Source organism: Dermacentor andersoni, chromosome 7 (genome assembly GCF_023375885.2).
Source record: "Dermacentor andersoni chromosome 7, qqDerAnde1_hic_scaffold, whole genome shotgun sequence".
NCBI lineage: Eukaryota > Metazoa > Arthropoda > Arachnida > Ixodida > Ixodidae > Dermacentor > Dermacentor andersoni.
This window is the reverse complement of record NC_092820.1, coordinates 128,845,287-128,863,051: the sequence shown is the minus strand read 5'-3', so window position 1 is coordinate 128,863,051 and position 17,765 is coordinate 128,845,287. Positions and strand designations below refer to the sequence as shown.

Sequence of the window (17,765 nt, the reverse complement as noted above, 5' to 3'; positions counted from 1 at the left end):
CTAAATCTAAGTACACGGGTGTTTTCGCATTTAGCCCCCATCGAAATGTGGCCGTCGTGGGCAGGATTCGATCCCGCGACCTCGTGCTCAGCAGCCCAACCCCATAGCCATTGAGTAACCATGGCGGGTAACTTTTTGTTGTTGCTCGATAGTATGTAATATTCATTGATTCATTTGAACTATTTGTGCATGACTGACCGTCATCCTGCTTTTTGCCAACTGTAAAGGGGTTGGGACCTCATCTAGCTGCTCAAGCTTTTAGTCCCGTACTCCTATTCCAAGGGAAATAAAGTTGATTGATTTATTGATTGATTGATTGATCGATTTCAATAGAGCGCCCTCGAGAGATTTTCAAGGGTCTCTGGGTGCGCCTTGTTCCCAGAGCAGGTCTGGCGAGCTAGTTGAACATCCGCCACTGATGTGGTAGGCGGACGAGCGATGCCACCGGGTATCTGCCGGTGAAATGATAACAGGCGTGCTCACTGCCTGGTATTTCACAAATAAGGGAGTAACAGACACTTGGAAGGACCCCCACCTTTTGGGTACTTCGCGGCATGGGACCGCAAGACCCCTTTTTGCGTCCTTTCTTGAGCTGGTCTTTGGTCTCCGGTGTCGCTGTCATCTTCCGAATTGTCAGCGTTCGTTTAATTAGCTGCTTCTTCTTAAATAACACAGGCCAGTCTAGAGATTGTACTTTCTTCATTTTAGGAACGTTACGGTCTGAATCCTAAGTCAAATGATGCGGTGTAGGTCATGGCATAGAGAAATTCCATTGATTGATACCATTATCAGGGTTTAACTTTAAAGAAACCTAGTTAATAGTGCGAGCACAAACCGAAGGCAGACAAGTAGATGCATAAACATGTGCATCAACGGGATAAGATCGAGACCATTTATACTGCCATATTAGGATCGTGCATAAAAAGTTTTCCTTCGTGCAGAACTTTCATGAAATACAAAGCATTTCAGAAACGACTTGGCTAAGTAAACCTGTGAATGAAAACACAACACTTGATTTGTTTACCATAGGTGGATCTTTCCTTGATAAGTTCCTTAACACATTGGTATTCAAAATTTCTAAGACACTTCACTTGCTTGTCATTTAGCACAGACTAACGCTTCGGCGTGCAACCGCACAGCCGCTTCAGCTCTACAATCCAGTAGTATTGGGAAAGAAAGACAACCAAATGTTATTTTCTAAGCACATGGATAGTAATTATGAAGATTCAACATGATTGCTAGATCCTATGTGATACAAACCTTTAGTGAACCCGTTTATTTACTATACACAAATAATGTTTATGTGTGCGATTGGGCCTACATTAATTCCGTCCAATGTTCTACCTTTACAAATAGCGGTGCTGACAGTGACAGAGGTAGAACATTTTTCATCCGATAATAAGTGTACGAACATTAGCCATGTAAACACGCCCGTCGGGGCCACCGTCACCTCCGCTACCATTGTCAGGCTGCCCCACTTGGTGGCGCATGGGCTGCTCATGAGCGGAGGATTTGAAGGCCTCCAGAAACTAGAAGTGCGTTCGCTTGGAAAATAGACAAAACAAAGACCTATCTCTGCCAATGTAGTACATCACATGCAATATATTTTCACTTCTTTTTTTCTAATTCCATACGCTAACAAAAATTACATCATCAAAACGCTATGCCTAATATGGCTGCACCATTATAAAGAATGGCGAAGACCATATGCGTGCAGCGCCGCATGTAAGGTCGCATAGCGGATAATTGGCTAGACGCTCACGAGACTTTGACTACTTCGTTACTTAAGTAAGGACAGTGCGAGAGACAGGGCAAAAGGACAAAAGAAGAAAGACACACAGGATCATGTGTTACTTTGGTCATTTCTCCCTGTCTGTCTCGGTGTTTTTATTTCAAACATGAACTACCAACATGTCCATGTATCTACCTTTGAAAGCTTCGTTGCGTCAGCGAGCGGCATGCTGTCATCTCAACAATGGTAATGTCTTTTTTTGCGACAACATTCTATAGCTACTACCAGGTAATGGCCTAATTCCCCTGAACCGAACAGCTCGTCCTCTGTTTGTGTGCTTCAAAAGCCATCTTTTTATTTTCACATTCCTGAATCTGACAACGGTCTTCTGAAGAGAGGGTTACACATATTGTTACTTATTTACTTATAACAATGTTGACATATAAGGCAGTGGAATATAGGAATTTACAATTAAATTCATGGCCGCTTCTGAAACGTTCATTCAGCACCATGTGTAATCTTGTACTATTTGTGTTCTCGATATACACATTCTATAGTAGAGAGTGGAGATGCCTGCGATGCTGTCAAAAAGAAATACCGGTGCCCCAGTGGTCAAACTCACAAATGCAGGAGAGACGCCGGATTATGCATATGCAAATGTGGTGAGTAAAACGTTTTTGTTTAAAATAAATCATAAAGGATGCGTAAATGTGGCAGTATGTTTGGAACGTAAGCAACCACAACTTGAATTGTGTAAATGTGAGGCTTATGAACCGGAAATTTGTTCTCACAGGAAAACCATGTTTTCCAGGCTGTTATACTACCAGTCTTGCATTCGTCATTATGTTCTTAACTTCTAAACATCATTTGTAATAGATGATGCATTAGCTTGACTCTATGTTTGTCAATGAAGTATGTAGACGTGTATCTCTTTATCGTGTGAGAACACATATGCATCATAAGTTGTCTCATAGGAAGATAACAGGCTTGTTTAGATCTCTCACATGTGATATGAGAGTTGTACAAGGATTATTCAATATGTGAAATATTGATGTTCAGGTTCATATTCAAAAATTAGAAAATTACCTTCAATTATCAACATTTGGCAACATTCTCAACCTGCAGAGATGAAAAGCAATATAAAGAAGTTTATCAACATTGAAATCCCCAGCTAATTTCGACTTCTCCGAATGTCCCGAAAATGGCGAAATCTTCTGATTTGTATGTTCACAAAGGGAGGATTGTAGTTGAAACAGTCCACTTCAACGTGTAGTGCCTATTTTTAATTCGTTGCTGCGATAAAGTAAGAATGCTTTTCATGGGGGAGCCATTTCTTATATTGAAAATGATTATTTGAATTCAAAAACACAGAGAATGCAGAAAGAACAGAGAATAAATGGTTCACTTTGTGGCTGTCTTGCTTTTCTTGCTTGCCCCGGTTGCAACAATGTCTCGGATAATATAGACCAACAAACCCATACGTTACCTTCAGTTGCCGGTACAGCAGCACAAGATCGAAGTCATCCTCACCAACACCTTAAAAATCAACAATATTATTTGCATGCGGGAAAAACCAGATGCCAGTGTGTTCGTACCGCTTTGGCTTTCATTTACGAGCACGTGGTATGTGGGACAATTTTCTAAATGGTCGCAAATTTATAATGTGAAATATATCGAAGCAGTCTTTCCCGTGAAGTAATGGGCGACTTCAATGCAAAAGTAGGGAAGAAGCAGGCTGGTTAGCCCGCAAATCGCAACTACGGCGTCGATTCAAGGAACACTAAAGGAGAAATGCTGACGGAATACGCGGAAAGGAATAAGCTGCAAATAATGAACACCTTCTACAGGAAGTAAAGCGGCAGAAAGTTGACTTGGAGAAGCAGAAAAGCCTAAACGAGAAAGGAATTCTATTTTATGATTTTTGCAGATCTTGGCATAGTGCGGGATGTAGAAGTGTTAAGCAGCGTAAAGTGCAGTGATCATAGTTTCGTGAGGTCTAGGATTCACCTCATTTTAAAAAGAGAAAGAGTAAAATGGGTCAAAAAGAAACAGGCCAACTTAGACGCAGTAAGGGTAAAAGCAGACCAATTCAGGCTGATACTTCAAAAGAAATATGCAGGATTAGAACAGAGAGATGAAAACGACATTAAGGTAATGAATGAAAGCTCAATTTGGCTGGCTTCACAAGCCGACTGAAGGGGGTGGTAAAGCACCAAGGCAAGCAGTGTGTAAACTCGCCCGAGTAACAAAGGACCTAATAATGAAACAACAAAGAATGAAAGGGTCCAACCCAAGAGATCGCGGACATTTGGAAACTGATGATCAATGATAAAGTAACGAATATTCGAAATTATACCTTTAGAAAGATTTAGGAAGTAGTAAACAATGGGCGCAAGATGAAATTAGTCAGAAGAAAACATGGCATAGGGGAAGCCAAGGTATATGTACTGAAAGACAAGCAGGCTAAAATCATCAGCAATTTCGAAGATGTAGTAAAAGCATGGGAAGAATTCTATACTGAACTGCACAGCACCCTGAGCACCCGCGATGCCTGCACACGAAGTACACGAAATAATAAGGTTACAGAGGCTCCTTCAATACCTAGCGATGAAGTTAGAAGGGCCTTGTAAGACGTGAAACGGGGAAAAGTGGTAGGAGAAAATGGAATAGCAGTCAATTTAATCAAAGCTGCAGGAGATATATAGCTTGGAAAACTGGCGGCTATCTATACGAAGTGTTTATCGACTGTAAGGGTCCCCGCAAACTGGAAGAAGGCAAACAATTTGCTAATCCTCAAGAAGGGAGACGTAAAGAATTTAAAAAATATAAACGCATTGGCTTACTTCCAGTATTGTATAAAATATTCAACAAGATATTTCCACAGAATAATGGCAACACTGTAATTCAATCAACCAAGAGAACAAGCTGTCTTCAGGAGGAGATGCTCTACAATGTATCATATCCATGTCTTCAATCAGGTATTCGAGGAATCCGCAGAGTACAATCAGCCTCTCTATATGGCTTTCATAAATTATGAAAATGCATTTGGTCCAGTAGAGATACCAGCAGTCAGAGAGGCATTACGAGTTCAAGATCACCATTCAGGCTCAACAGTCTGTTAAGGAGTATGCGTACCTAGGTCAGTTACTCACAGTGGACCCAGATCATAAAAAGGCAATTTATAGAATAAAAAATGGTTGGAGCTCATGCGGGAGACACTGTCCAATCCCGACTGGAAACTTGCCACGATTACGGAAAATAAAGATGTACAGTGAGCGCATTCTACTGGTGCTAACATACGGAGCCGAAACTTGGATACTGACAAAGAAACTCGAGAACAGGTTAAGGTCCCCGCGAAGAGCGATGGAACGAATAATGTTAGGTATTACACAGGAAGAGAGCGGTGTAGATCAGAGGGCAAACTTCGATAGCCAATGTTCTAGTTGGCAATACGAGAAAAAAATAAAGCTAAGCAGGTCATCTAATGCGTAGGTTAGATAATTATTGGACCATTAGGGTTACAGAATAGGTGCCAAGAGAAGGGAAGCGCAGTCGAGGACGGCAGAAGAGTAGGTGGGGTGACGAAATTGAGAAATTCGCAGGTGCTAGTTAGAATCCGTTGGCGCAGGACAGTCCTCCGTCATGCAATGGACATAAAAAAGGATGCTGCTGCTGATGATGAGAACGATGATGACGATATTATATCGTATAAATAGCTGAACTAACGGAATTTATTTCTACCTTTCAGAATAAAAACCACGGTTCTCATATTAGAAAACAGCATGAAATGCTTGACTTACATAAGATCATAAGTACATAAGTTACATAAGTACATAGTTCGTAATAGGTACAGTCCCTCATTTCTGATTATCTTCCTCAGAGAGGAGTTCGTGTGAGGGGCACCTACCAACCTGCCCTGCTGACCAAAAACGCAGCTGCATGACGAAAGGAGAAAATACTTTGACGGCTTGTGGTAAGCACTGAGCTGTATTACTAATCAAAAACCTAGTCATTTTATGAAGTTTTGGGGTATTTCTGTCTCATTGTCACATCGAAACCAATTTTCTTGCCAGGTAGGACAATATTGTTGACCGTGGGTGATAAATAGTTGGCGTATATTATGACAAATAAGAAATTTCATTAATGATCTCAAGTTACACTAGCGCCAAAATGATTCGAATCTATGGGAATGGTGTGGCCGTGTCTTCTTTTATACGCCCATCAATCATCAAACAAGCGCCTTTTATAATACGTCAGAGAATTCGGGAAGGGAAAGAGGAAGTACGTGCTCGCTAAGTAATGGCAATTGAATAGGGTAATCATTTGGCACCACATTGATAATTGCTAATACATTGACTCGTGTGGCCATAAGAAAAGAGCAACGTGAAGCTCCCTGTAGTGAATTTCGTTTTCAGGTTAGTCTCTGGCTCCATAATATTATCCATGAATGATTGGCCTCACTTTTCTTTGTATAGGCTAGTGAATATTTCTTTGTGCTTGAAAAAATATGAGATGGCCATATAGTGAGTGCTTATACATATACTGCTTTGAAATGATCATTAGTGAGAGCAGTTGAAAGTTTCAATGGTATAATAGTAAACAAGGCGCAGATTATCGGTCTTCATACAATTTTCACCCGTTACCTCAGGCAATATCAAAATATTTTTTTTTTTTTGTAACAGGCTAATCTTACCGTGAAGGGCTTAACACTTATTCAATATTAAAACTCGTGCGGCATTGTTCCATGTCTTCAAAAGGGTTTAATGGCTTTGCAAACTATTCCAGGATATCCAATGGTAACGACTGAGTGCTAGTTGCAACTAAACTGAACTTTGCTTCGATTGCAGGACATAGCAACTCACTCTCATTCACTTTCATTAAGGATACATTGTGCAGAAGTATTAAAGATGAGAGTCAAAAGAACAGCACTGCGTTGATGGAAGTATGTGGACCGTACAATATTGCACTAATTTGTCGTGAAGCACATCGTAAGAGATGCATTATCTAAACATCAGCTTCTCAGATGTGTTGTTCTATATAGGCCAGCCACTTTTAGACATATTGATAGTATTCATGTGAAAAAAAATTGTCAAGGAGAATGCTGCACCAGAAAGGGAATAGTGGGGGTTTCTCTAGGAACAAGCGCTATCGCCTGGTGCTCTTTGAACGGCTGTTATCATACTTCTATAACCCTATGGTCGTAGTAGTCGTGTTAAATGTATTGTTTGCTTGCCTGCTGGAGCCAACTCCTATGCGTGAATGTATATTAATGCGCTAGCAAAAGGGTTTTAATATCTACCGATCTATCTATCTATCTATCTATCTATCTATCTATCTATCTATCTATCTATATATATATATATATATATATATATATATATATATATATATATATATATATATATATACATATATATACACACACACACTTCACATCTTCACGTACACTTTTTCTTGCACGTCGCCGTCGTCCTCTGTAAAAATTACTCATCATTATTTCCCTCAACATGTGCTGAGGCTCTGTCTCACGCGGCTGTACTACAATCAAAACATCGCCTCGGCCAACGCCTCAAAATTGGTGGAGGTTGCCTTGACTGTCTCCTCTTGTCGTTCGCCCAGCCCTCGTCGAGCTCGACTCCAGATGCCGTTTGCGCTTGCCAACCCCGGTGATCACACTAAAAAACCACATCATCAGCTAACTCTTCCACCCCTGTTGAGCCAGTTGGGCCTACATCGACCGTGACCACCAGGAAACGGGATTCTTGGTATTTTTCGGGCTTCAAGGAGGAGGCGTGGAAGAGTGGCTCGACAATTAAGACAGAGTAACCCATTGGAACCTTTGAATGATACACATAAAATACGGAATGCCACTTTCTACCTCAGCAATGCTGCAAAGGCATGGTTCCTCAACTACGAACGTGACTCCACTGATTGGTCAGCATTCACTCAGCAATTGCGTTAGATATTTGGAACGTCCACTGACTGCTCAGAAGTGGTGAAACAGAAGCTGGCCACAAGCATCCAAAAACTGCACGAATCCTACACAATATATGTTAAGGACGTCCTCCCTCTCTGCCATGACACACAAAGGGACATGACGGACGCCGGTCGTGTTCGCCGCATACTAAAATGCACCAACTTCTTCAACTTCAACTATCTTGCTGCTTGAAGCCCAAACAAAATTTGTGACATTATCACGACATGCCAGCGCCTTGACACGCTCTATTCCGTTCGCCTTCCATGCGCCTGTTACGACACACGCATCAGTGGCAATTCCTAGTTGTGAACATTAATAGGCAGAATTATCATACAAATACTTCGTGGACACGTTTCGAGCCACACAACCATTGCGTCGGTTCCCCATCTTTCTCTTGGCGGACGCATTATCATCAAAGATTAACTGGCGTCGTTGAAAATCACCCAACCTGCCAGGACCCCTTTGTGACTTGCTGCGGTCACGTATGGAAATGCTGCTGCCCGGTGTCTTGCACCAGTTTCACCTGTACCTGAGCACACTTTCTGCAACCTTCTGGCCTCGATGGCAGCGATAGCCCGGCACCACAGTATTAGCCTCCATGGCGTCTTCGCACCCTGTTTGCTTCTAGTGTGGCATACGCAGCAATATTTCGCGCTACAGCCACCGACGTTAGTGGGCTGAGTACGGCGGTATGCTACGTTTGTGAGATACTCCAATCTCAGATTATATTCCTAGCGTTTATGCACCCTACACATCTTTGCCACGCCACTCTCCGCCACGTCTACTTTCCCATGGCATGCCTCGGGCTTCCCGCTCGCACTAACGTGCCAAAATGGCATGCAAAAGATAACATGCCAAACTGTACTCTTTCCCCTAGAATTCCAACTAAATACTTGGCGCCAGCGCTTGCTCGGCAGTCCACACAGCCGTTATTGTTCCGGTAATGTAGCACCTATGACGAAATGTTAGAGTATTTTCTATGGCAACCTACCTTCCATTCCAGTTTTGGTGCGATCATTCACGTTCTGTTCTTACAGGTTTTAATGGTCAGTGTATTCGCTCGGAACTGGATGGTAATTTCAATAAAAATGCGCTTACTTTATATGTGCGTGAGGCACATGGAGTTCATACAGAGGTGTCGCAAGCCTAAGTTTACAGCCCTACATATTATTAGTTCTTCGTTTTGCCAGTGTATCTACATTTGTACTAGAATGTTTACGAAAAAAATAGCGTAATATTAGGACAGAAACAGATTTAAATTTATTTTTATTTATTATCAGTGTCATTGAGCCCATGGTTTAGATGAAAAATTTCATGGTTAGCCCACATTAAACAAACATTTCTTTTATCTTTAAAATATTGTCGAACTTGAGATAGTCCTTGGCTTTCACAGTAAATAGAAGCACTACGAAAGTAGAGTCACCCAGCAGATTCTGAAAGACAGCTCTTGCCATTGCATTGGACAGAAATTGTCCTTCTTTAGTGGCTCTAGACATTTGCATACATAAGTGCCATTGAATAATAACAAAATACCTATAAATAGTCTGTAATAAATATTTATATATAGTTTATAAATTAAAATAACAAAAATATTAAAATCTTTGATACAGTGTGTGCAGGTCTTTGGGTCCTTCAATTACAGCTAATAAACACGCCATGTCTCAAGTGAAAATATGTTGCTGCCTAATCATTACATCATTTGACCGTATTCCACGTGCCCGGCCTCATTTTTGCTATCAATGAACCGCGATCAAAATAGCCTGTGTCCAGTCATTCCATAGCAATTTGTTTTTTCAGCAAGCAAAATATGTGGACCTCTTACATATCGCACATCACTTGTACTCTCGAAAAGGAATATCTTACTTTCTCTAGTCAATGTAACAACAAACTGATGTTGTTCTTCAGTCGGTTCCAATTTGCGATATAGAAGGCAAAGTTTCATAATAGCCAAGCTTTTACTGCACGTCCTAAGTGATATACTGTCGCATTTGTATTCGCATGTACGCCTAGAGAAAGCAGGTATAGTTGTCACAAATATATGTCACTGCTAGCAATTATTCGAGTGGATGCCTGACACTTTACGACACGTTACCAGTTAGTTAACTTTCTGTCACTGCCATCAATGATTTAAGAAACCGTGTTGCTGGCCTGGTTCGTTGATACTGGTGATGCTGAAATAGCGTAGGTCTTACATTTAGCTTTTCAGCAAGTGTCCGTAGGGCTGCACATTTGTACCGCCTTGTAATGTAGCCTTTGTTTATGAACGGGTGGCCTTTATCGCCCTTGCTCATCAGCTTATGAAATTTATTCTTCTGTTCGTAAATGTACCCACCACTCAAAAACTACACACAGACAACCAAGCTTCTGTATCTGCTCAACTGCACGTATCATAATAGGTTCATTTCCGCATAGGGTTCATTTTTGCGACATAGAGTCGAGTAATTTCATAACGCGTGTGCACATAAACAAGCCAATCTTTCTTTGCTTGTCAAAATGCCGGCGAGCGGTTTAGTGCATAAAATGGCCCGAGCTTTTGTGACCTGTGTGGAGCATGGACTGACTTTGCATGAGATTTCACGTTGCTTGAGGTGAAAATGAACGCTCTCGTACGGGCATAAATTAGCTCAATAGAATTTGATTGCCTGCTTCACTAAAGCTTTTCAAATAAAATATACAGGGCATACAGGGCAAACTTAACGTTTGCCCTGTATGGTCACAAAAAGTTTGTATTTGACAAACTTTTTTCACCACTTTACCTCAATATTACAGTTGGCTTTAATCAGACATGCGGCCATTATTGGATCGAACTTTGTCCCCAAGGCAATACACTCGGGTGTAATGGTGCTGACGGCTGCATTTGCAACTGCTCCTGGTAAGTGCGCCTATCTCGGAACGCTGATCCGAATAACACGGCAAAGATTTACACTTTATACAATGATTCAGCCAAGGTTCGTATTAAGAGTTACTCTGTACATTACAGTTCCTTAAGCTACCGCTTAAGGAACTGTAATGGTAAGATTGGCTAGCTAATGCAGTTGAACTGCAGCGCTGGCGCTGTTGGAAGTGCCTAAGTGCTGCAAAAAGTTGACAGTCACTTCAGCCTACGCTAAAGATTACGAACGCTAAAGCCTGCGCATTCACGAGACATTCAATTAAGTACATTAATATTCACATTTCTACCGTTCTTACTTCATATTGCTTGTTTTATCTTGTTTTTTTATTCACTTCCTCTCACTTTCGATCACCAAACATAACCACTGGTTCTGCGTGGTGAATGGCATGTCTGAACGGTCGTGCAAGTCTATGAACACCACGAAGACGGATTCGCAGGTTCAGAGAATGATTTTTTTTCTATTTTAGCACTTTAATCGACAATGGTAGCTACATGGGCTTGTATATTTGGTGCATTCTACTTTCTCGTAGTGCTGGCAGAATTAAAGGGACACGCTGAGCTAACATTAAACAAAAGATTTATTTTGAGTTCTCGCAAGCGTACTCACACGCCTTAAAACATATAGGACACGTGTACATTTCTCGACGAATGTGAATAAAACCTAGAAGACCACACTGAGACAATTTTGTGGTCACACTGATTATTTAGAAGGGTGCTGTTTTAATGCGAATATAGATAATCGAGCTTTTTCATTCATATAGACATTGATGGCTTACTGGAGCAAACCCTTTAAATTTGATGCCATTACGGTGGACGATCATCGGATTTTTTTCAACATGAGCCTTCTAAGGCATTGACCTCAATAAAGCGAAATATACGACAGATGTGCGTGTGTTTATAGCGGACGTTTCCGCTAACCGATTAGCAGTTCACATAAGCAAGAGACGTAAGAAAAAAAGCACAGAAGAGCTAAAACCGAATACGTCACAGACATGGGCAACTATGAAAGGCAGATATAGAGATTGTTATGGGAAAAAAAAAAGACTAGGGAGGTATAGACTGCATTGCGGAGTGATAACCTAGTATGGTTACTTGATTAGCTCAAGTAGGCTAGGTGTCTGCTTATCACCGCCCCACTTCGAAAGGGATGCCGATAAATTATCATCACCGCCATCATCGACAGAGTAGCTGGGCCACTGGCGCTGGACCAAGTGGTGCCACCGTCACTTTCGAGCTGAGTTTGCGCTTTTGAGTTGTAGCAGCAATCAAATGGCGTAGTTTGAGTACCACTGCCGATAAATTGCAACTGTGGTGCCCATAACGTGTGGTGTGACTGGCTCCTCGCGCAGCGGTAGCAACGACGAGGTGCCACTTTTATGTTTTCTGTCGGATGCAAAGCAGTGAAAAAAATTTATTGCATACATCGCACGGAAATTGCTGCATCTCATTGAGCTCACCGCACATCTGGGTGTGCGAAAAACATTTTCATGTCATGGACATCGTTTACATTTACGTGTACGTCGTAAGTAGAAAAGATTTATTTTTGCAACATGAAGTCTCAAAATTCATTGGTGAAGCTGTTCCAAGAATATTGGAAGAGCTTCTAGTCTCCTTGCTGAAGTCAAACCTGCCTTTTCGGTCTCTATTAGCGTATGATGTAAAGGCGGGCCAGTTGGCATTCGTTTATGTTGTAACAACAGCGCAGTAGCACACCGACACTTGTTGACTATTTAAACAGACTATTTATTTTGGAGTATCACTAAGCAAGGGTGATACTCCAAGCAGCTTGCACTGCGCACGACCGTGCTGGCTGTATTCGTCCTACCTCGATAGCATTCTCGTAAAGGCAAGTGAAATACATAGATAATTCGGCATGCAGAGGTACTGAGTGGTGACAAGTGCCTTAGCTTGTGCACATGCAAGCAACTCTTACTTGATATTGTATGTACAAATAATACATTATTGCGTATAAATTAGACATACCTTCGAGTCATCGCTTTCTGCGCGGGCTCCTCCAAGTTTATTTCATGTCGTTTTGCAAAATGTTCTGTCTCAGTTTCTCTCTTATAGCACCTGTTTCCCACCTGTTTTGAATCTGCGATAAACACATGTGCACAGTATAACTTCCAAATAAGAAAATTTAATGTTCTATAGGGTTAGGGACATCGCTCTAGGCATGCGTGGAAATAGCTGCTTGTTAATATAATATGCGGTGGAACAATAATCCATTATTCTGCCAACTATGCCAAACAAAAAAAGTAAACTTAAGTGACTAAGGAATGTAGGCAAAAAATAAGCAAAATAAACAGAAGGATGGGCAGAAGCATGGAAAAACAGCGCAGTTACCGAGCATAATGCTTCTCCGGGGCAGCCTTCTATATAGCATGTACCACGCTACTATAGTTAGGTTGGCACTAGTCTGCTTGTGCCTTCCTAGCACAAGTGCGAACTAGTGCCAGGCAGGTATAAGTAGCTGTCATCCACCTATGTTGTGGTTAGGAACCGATAACAACTGGACGGTACGCGACAACACCATAAACAGTAATCCTGTAAGATGATTTGTTTTTACATAGACGCCAACCGACATCGTGCTGCAGTTCAAGCCAAGGAACGATTGCCTATAGTATGAAACTACTCATTTAGCCAAATCGTTCACGCTTTTACGACGCCGTGCGTAATCGAAAAAGGGTGACCTTTTTTGATCACGTAATGTGTGAAGCAGTGAAATGACGCAATTTGTGTTTCCACTCGTCTTAAGTACTGAGATAATCATGTGCAAACCTCATATGATGAGCGCTATAGCTTCCTTGGTCTATGCAGCTATTCTTTTAGCTATATGCCAAGCTTTGGCTTTTCTCGCCAACCACCGGTACCACCGCTTGTACCTCGTCAACCTCCACCGCGCTTTTGTCTCGTTTTTGATTCCTTGTGGTTGCATGTGTTCGCGCTGTAACAATTTTTATGTCAAGTATGCACCAAATCGCCCAGAAAGAAGTTTTAATGTATAATAATACTGTAAGTAGCACTACGCTCCTTGAAGAGGACGGAAGTATGTCGAGTTAACTCCTGGACAACAATTTGCAACCGTTTGAACATGTTTTACATGACGCACTGAGGACGTCACAGAAGTGCGGTGTAATCCTACTCCATTTCTCTTGAAGTTACCGTGAAATCAGCAAAGTTTTTTAATAGTGCATCTAGTATAAACGATGCATTCGTTTAAATAAAGCGTTCCTTTTTTCTGAGCTATTCCAGCTTGTTTTCTATATCGCGGTTTTCCCCACAATATCAGCGGACGTAAATGCTTCATTATTAACGTAATCAGTTGCATAAATTTAGCTGCATTATCCCTAATGAATTGCGCATTTAAAAGAAAGTGTTAATAATAACTAAGTATCGGAAAACTTAATGCATACTTGACTAATAAGTTACTACCCTTCTTAGTTAGGTAAATGAAATACATTAGTTCAATAATTGTTTATATAATAACCAATTAACCACGTTATTTAAGTAATTAGAAGATTATTTTATTTATTCGAGTAAACATCCTAATCATTGAAATTTAATATGTATTGTGCAATTTCCCTTACATTGTTGATAATGTTACTTAAGAAATGCAGCAAAGAGCTCTTTTACATATTGTTTATACATTGTATTACTCAAACCTGCACTGAAATTAGTAGTTTTTTATTATATATATAGTATGTGTAACACGTTATTGCAAGAATCGCATGTGCATTTTCATTGATGGTTTTCTATCGCCTAACAATGTATAAATCAACAAGTGTTCCCTCGACCGCTAACTTTTGTATAATCTGTGACTTCTGCTCCTTCTTACTTTTTTTTTTCATCATTCTTACTTCCCCACACAATACTTCACCTCGGAGCCCGTAAAACATTGAAAAAATGAAATAATAAAATGCGAGCATTCAAAAGTGCAAGGGACGCAACAAGTGGTTCTTGTTGATCTTATTGGGGGAAACAAGCGCCTTACATAGAGATGCTGATGATTTTTTGGCCATCCTTTTAACACGGGGAGCTAACAGATAGTCACCTAGCCATCTCGAGCCTCAAATAGCAAGGCACTGCTCTTTTGTTTTTTTGTACAGATTTTCTTTTCCAAGTTCCTTCATCCGATTCCTGTAAATCTCCTCAGTCTTTTCTGTTTCCATTGTCTTCATCCAATTCGCTGTACCTGTTTCTCTCACTTTCTTTCTGATCACTTCGGGTTGTCCATTTGTACTTTATGTTACGCTCTGCTTGCTCGCCAACTTTCTTGGCTTCCTCTGCTCTGTGTCTACGCTGTTCAGGTACATATACTTGCGCACTTTAGCTGCCCATTCATTTTGATCCATGCTCCTGAGTGTGTCTTCAAAACTAATTTTGCTCTGAGGTTCTCTGACATCCAAAGTGCCCTGAGCCATGTCAGCGTGCACTGTCTCACTTGTGGCTTAACCGTGGACTCTGAAAGGGAACCGCCTTAAATATTTTTGGTTAGCTTCAAGCCCTTACAATATATCTCATTCTAAGTACAGAATGGCGTTTTCTGATTTTAGCGCTGGTCCCATGTCTCCATTCCATATTCCACGCAATAAATTATATTTATTGTGTCGAGCTCAAATTGAGCAATGTTTCATTATTATTGCATTCCGCTTCCGCTTTATCTTCAGATTATCTTCGTGGGTACTTCATATACGCCAAGGTACTTATAGTGATTGACTATGGGAATGGATTGCAGCTCAATTGACTCTACGTAATGGCTCCTCTCTTCAATAATGATTGTATTTGCCAATTTCTCTGTGCTACACTTAAGGCCTAGATTTGTCGCGGCGTTGCCACAGAAATTCGCATGTGTGTGTAAATACCTTGCATTATCCACTACTAGCAACGTGCCGTTTGCATACAGTAGCTCATACTTAAGCGGTGCCACCTGGCGGCATTCACCAGAGCGGCAGAAGCGGGTCGTCTATGAACACACCGCCCCCTCTTGTACACTGGAACCACGGTACCGTCTATAATGGAATATTCCAAACATTCGACAATGCTATGTGACTCGTTCAGTGTAACAGACAGCTGCTAACAATAGTATATCTGACACGCATGACGCAATATTGAACAAGTGTAGGCAGTGCATGTCACTGGGCCAGCCTAGAAATGGAGGTGTAGCCACCAGAAGTACAAGAGTGAATTGAAGCTCTGACTCAAGGACCATATGATACAATACACAGCTGATTTTAGAAGAAGCAGCAGCCACTGAGAAATTGAAGAAATTTGGTCAGTTGCAATCGATGGAGGCCTACTTAAAGTGCTTTGTGTGTGAATTGCACAGGTGTATATTCTGTGCTTACGCGAAAAAAATCACAGCTTAGGGCCGACACTATTGGCATGGAAGTGTGTCCTGTCGCCTTTGGTTTTATGTCGGCGAACTGTTGGCGCTCAAAGCGCAATGACATACTCTTTTTACTTGACGATTGAAAACGAGGACTGTTTAGTGCTGCTGCAGCCATTGAGGATGCTTGTCGGGGCAAACAATATTTCCTCTTGTTGAATCAATCCAAGGTTTAGTAAGATTCTGTCATCACAATCTCATCGTTCAACGTGCGCGTTCTTTGAGACAGTTTCTTTTTTTTTTGTTAAATCTGTAATGCCCAACACAGCTTTGAAGTTATGCCTGGGTTGATAAATTAAAGCTCTGATTTAATCAAGGCCTAACGCATAGCTTATAGCATAGTTTTTGAAATGGTTGAGCGAGTTTTTTGTTTAGTTGTGAATAGTTCGGTAAACAATTGACTAAATATTTTTAGTGCTTTATTAGGCTACAACTGAACATTACAGTGCTTTTTTGCAAGAGTTCTATCCTTGTTCAAAAAGAAATCGGATCTTGTTGCATTTCTCAGTATGTGCAACTGCGTGGGGGCTCTACACGGTAAAATGAGCTGCCCCAAACAAATGACACTAGAACGAAACAAAACAGCAAAATGTTAGGTAGCAGAGTCACGTGACTTCCATTTACTCCTCGTTATATGCGGGAGCAATGCAAAATACCTTGAGGTCTCTCGGTGGAACGTAAGTGGTGTTCTTCTGCCAATGAATTGCAGCGCCACTACTCCTGTTTGCCCAGTACAAAGCACTGCATGTGGGTGTGTCAAACTTCCTACGTTAATAATGCTAGTAATTCGGAGCACAGTAATAAACTAGATGAAAAAAGAAGCAATAAAATTTATAGAAGGCGCTGCTTTCCAAAATAAAAACTGCTCAATAAACAGGGATGGCTAAAACACGAGAACGACAGCAACAGGGCGCTGATTTATAATTCCGACTGCAGTGAACAGGAAAACGTAAAACAAAACGGCGGATCGACATGAAAAAGGTGACATTTTAACAACCTCGAATATAACATTGAAGTAAAATGTGGGGCTTTACATGTCAAAACGAGGCTATCCTTTTGAGGCATAATTGGGTACTCTGAAGATAATGACAACCCCGGAATATTTAACGTGCACACATTGCCAGCTACATGGGTGCGTTTGCCTCCCCCACCTCCCGGAAAAGCATCGATGCAGGTTTCACTTTGCAACAAGTGTGCAATCTACTCTTGTTAATGTTTCGGTCTGTGGAAAAGACGGGAATTTGCTTGCCGTTTTGTGCTGAATGCAGAACGCGGCTTCAGACGTGGCCGTGCAAGTAACGGGCAACTAATTGATATTACTCATACATTTGCATCCACAATAAAGAAAGAAACACAAGCGCAAGGTATTTACCTAGTTTTTTGATAAGGTTTTCATAATGTCTTGCGCAATACACTGCTTCAGAAATGATGGTTCATAATGACATACCACAAATTAAATACATCGATTGAAGCTTACATTTTCAATTGCTATCAGATGGATCCTTTGTAAAATGGCGTTTCGTAGATGTGTCTGCTTTGTGCGCTATTATTTTTATTTTCTTTACCAGCAGTGTCGTCACTGGAATCTATCGAACAGTATGCAGGCCTGTGTGTGCTTTATGAATGACTTAGCTTAAGTTAACGGGAAGTGAAGGTAATCATGAATTTAAAAACCAAGTCACATCCTGCTGTAACAAGTGGGAGGTGAATAACTTTTGAAAGAAAAGCATTTCTATGGAAATAAAAACAGAAAAGCAACTTCTTTCTCGTAACT

General features: G+C 41.1%; 1 protein-coding gene across 1 annotated transcript in view; it reads left to right on the top strand.

Moving 5' to 3' along the window:
* Positions 1–17,765, top strand: part of LOC129385623 (uncharacterized) — a 60,209-nt gene that overhangs the window by 14,919 nt on the left and 27,525 nt on the right. Inside the window, exons 4-5 of the mRNA XM_055072432.2 lie at positions 2,290–2,394; positions 5,613–5,705. Coding sequence (XP_054928407.1) covers positions 2,290–2,394; positions 5,613–5,705 — 198 coding nt within the window. The remainder of the gene's footprint in view (positions 1–2,289; positions 2,395–5,612; positions 5,706–17,765) is intronic.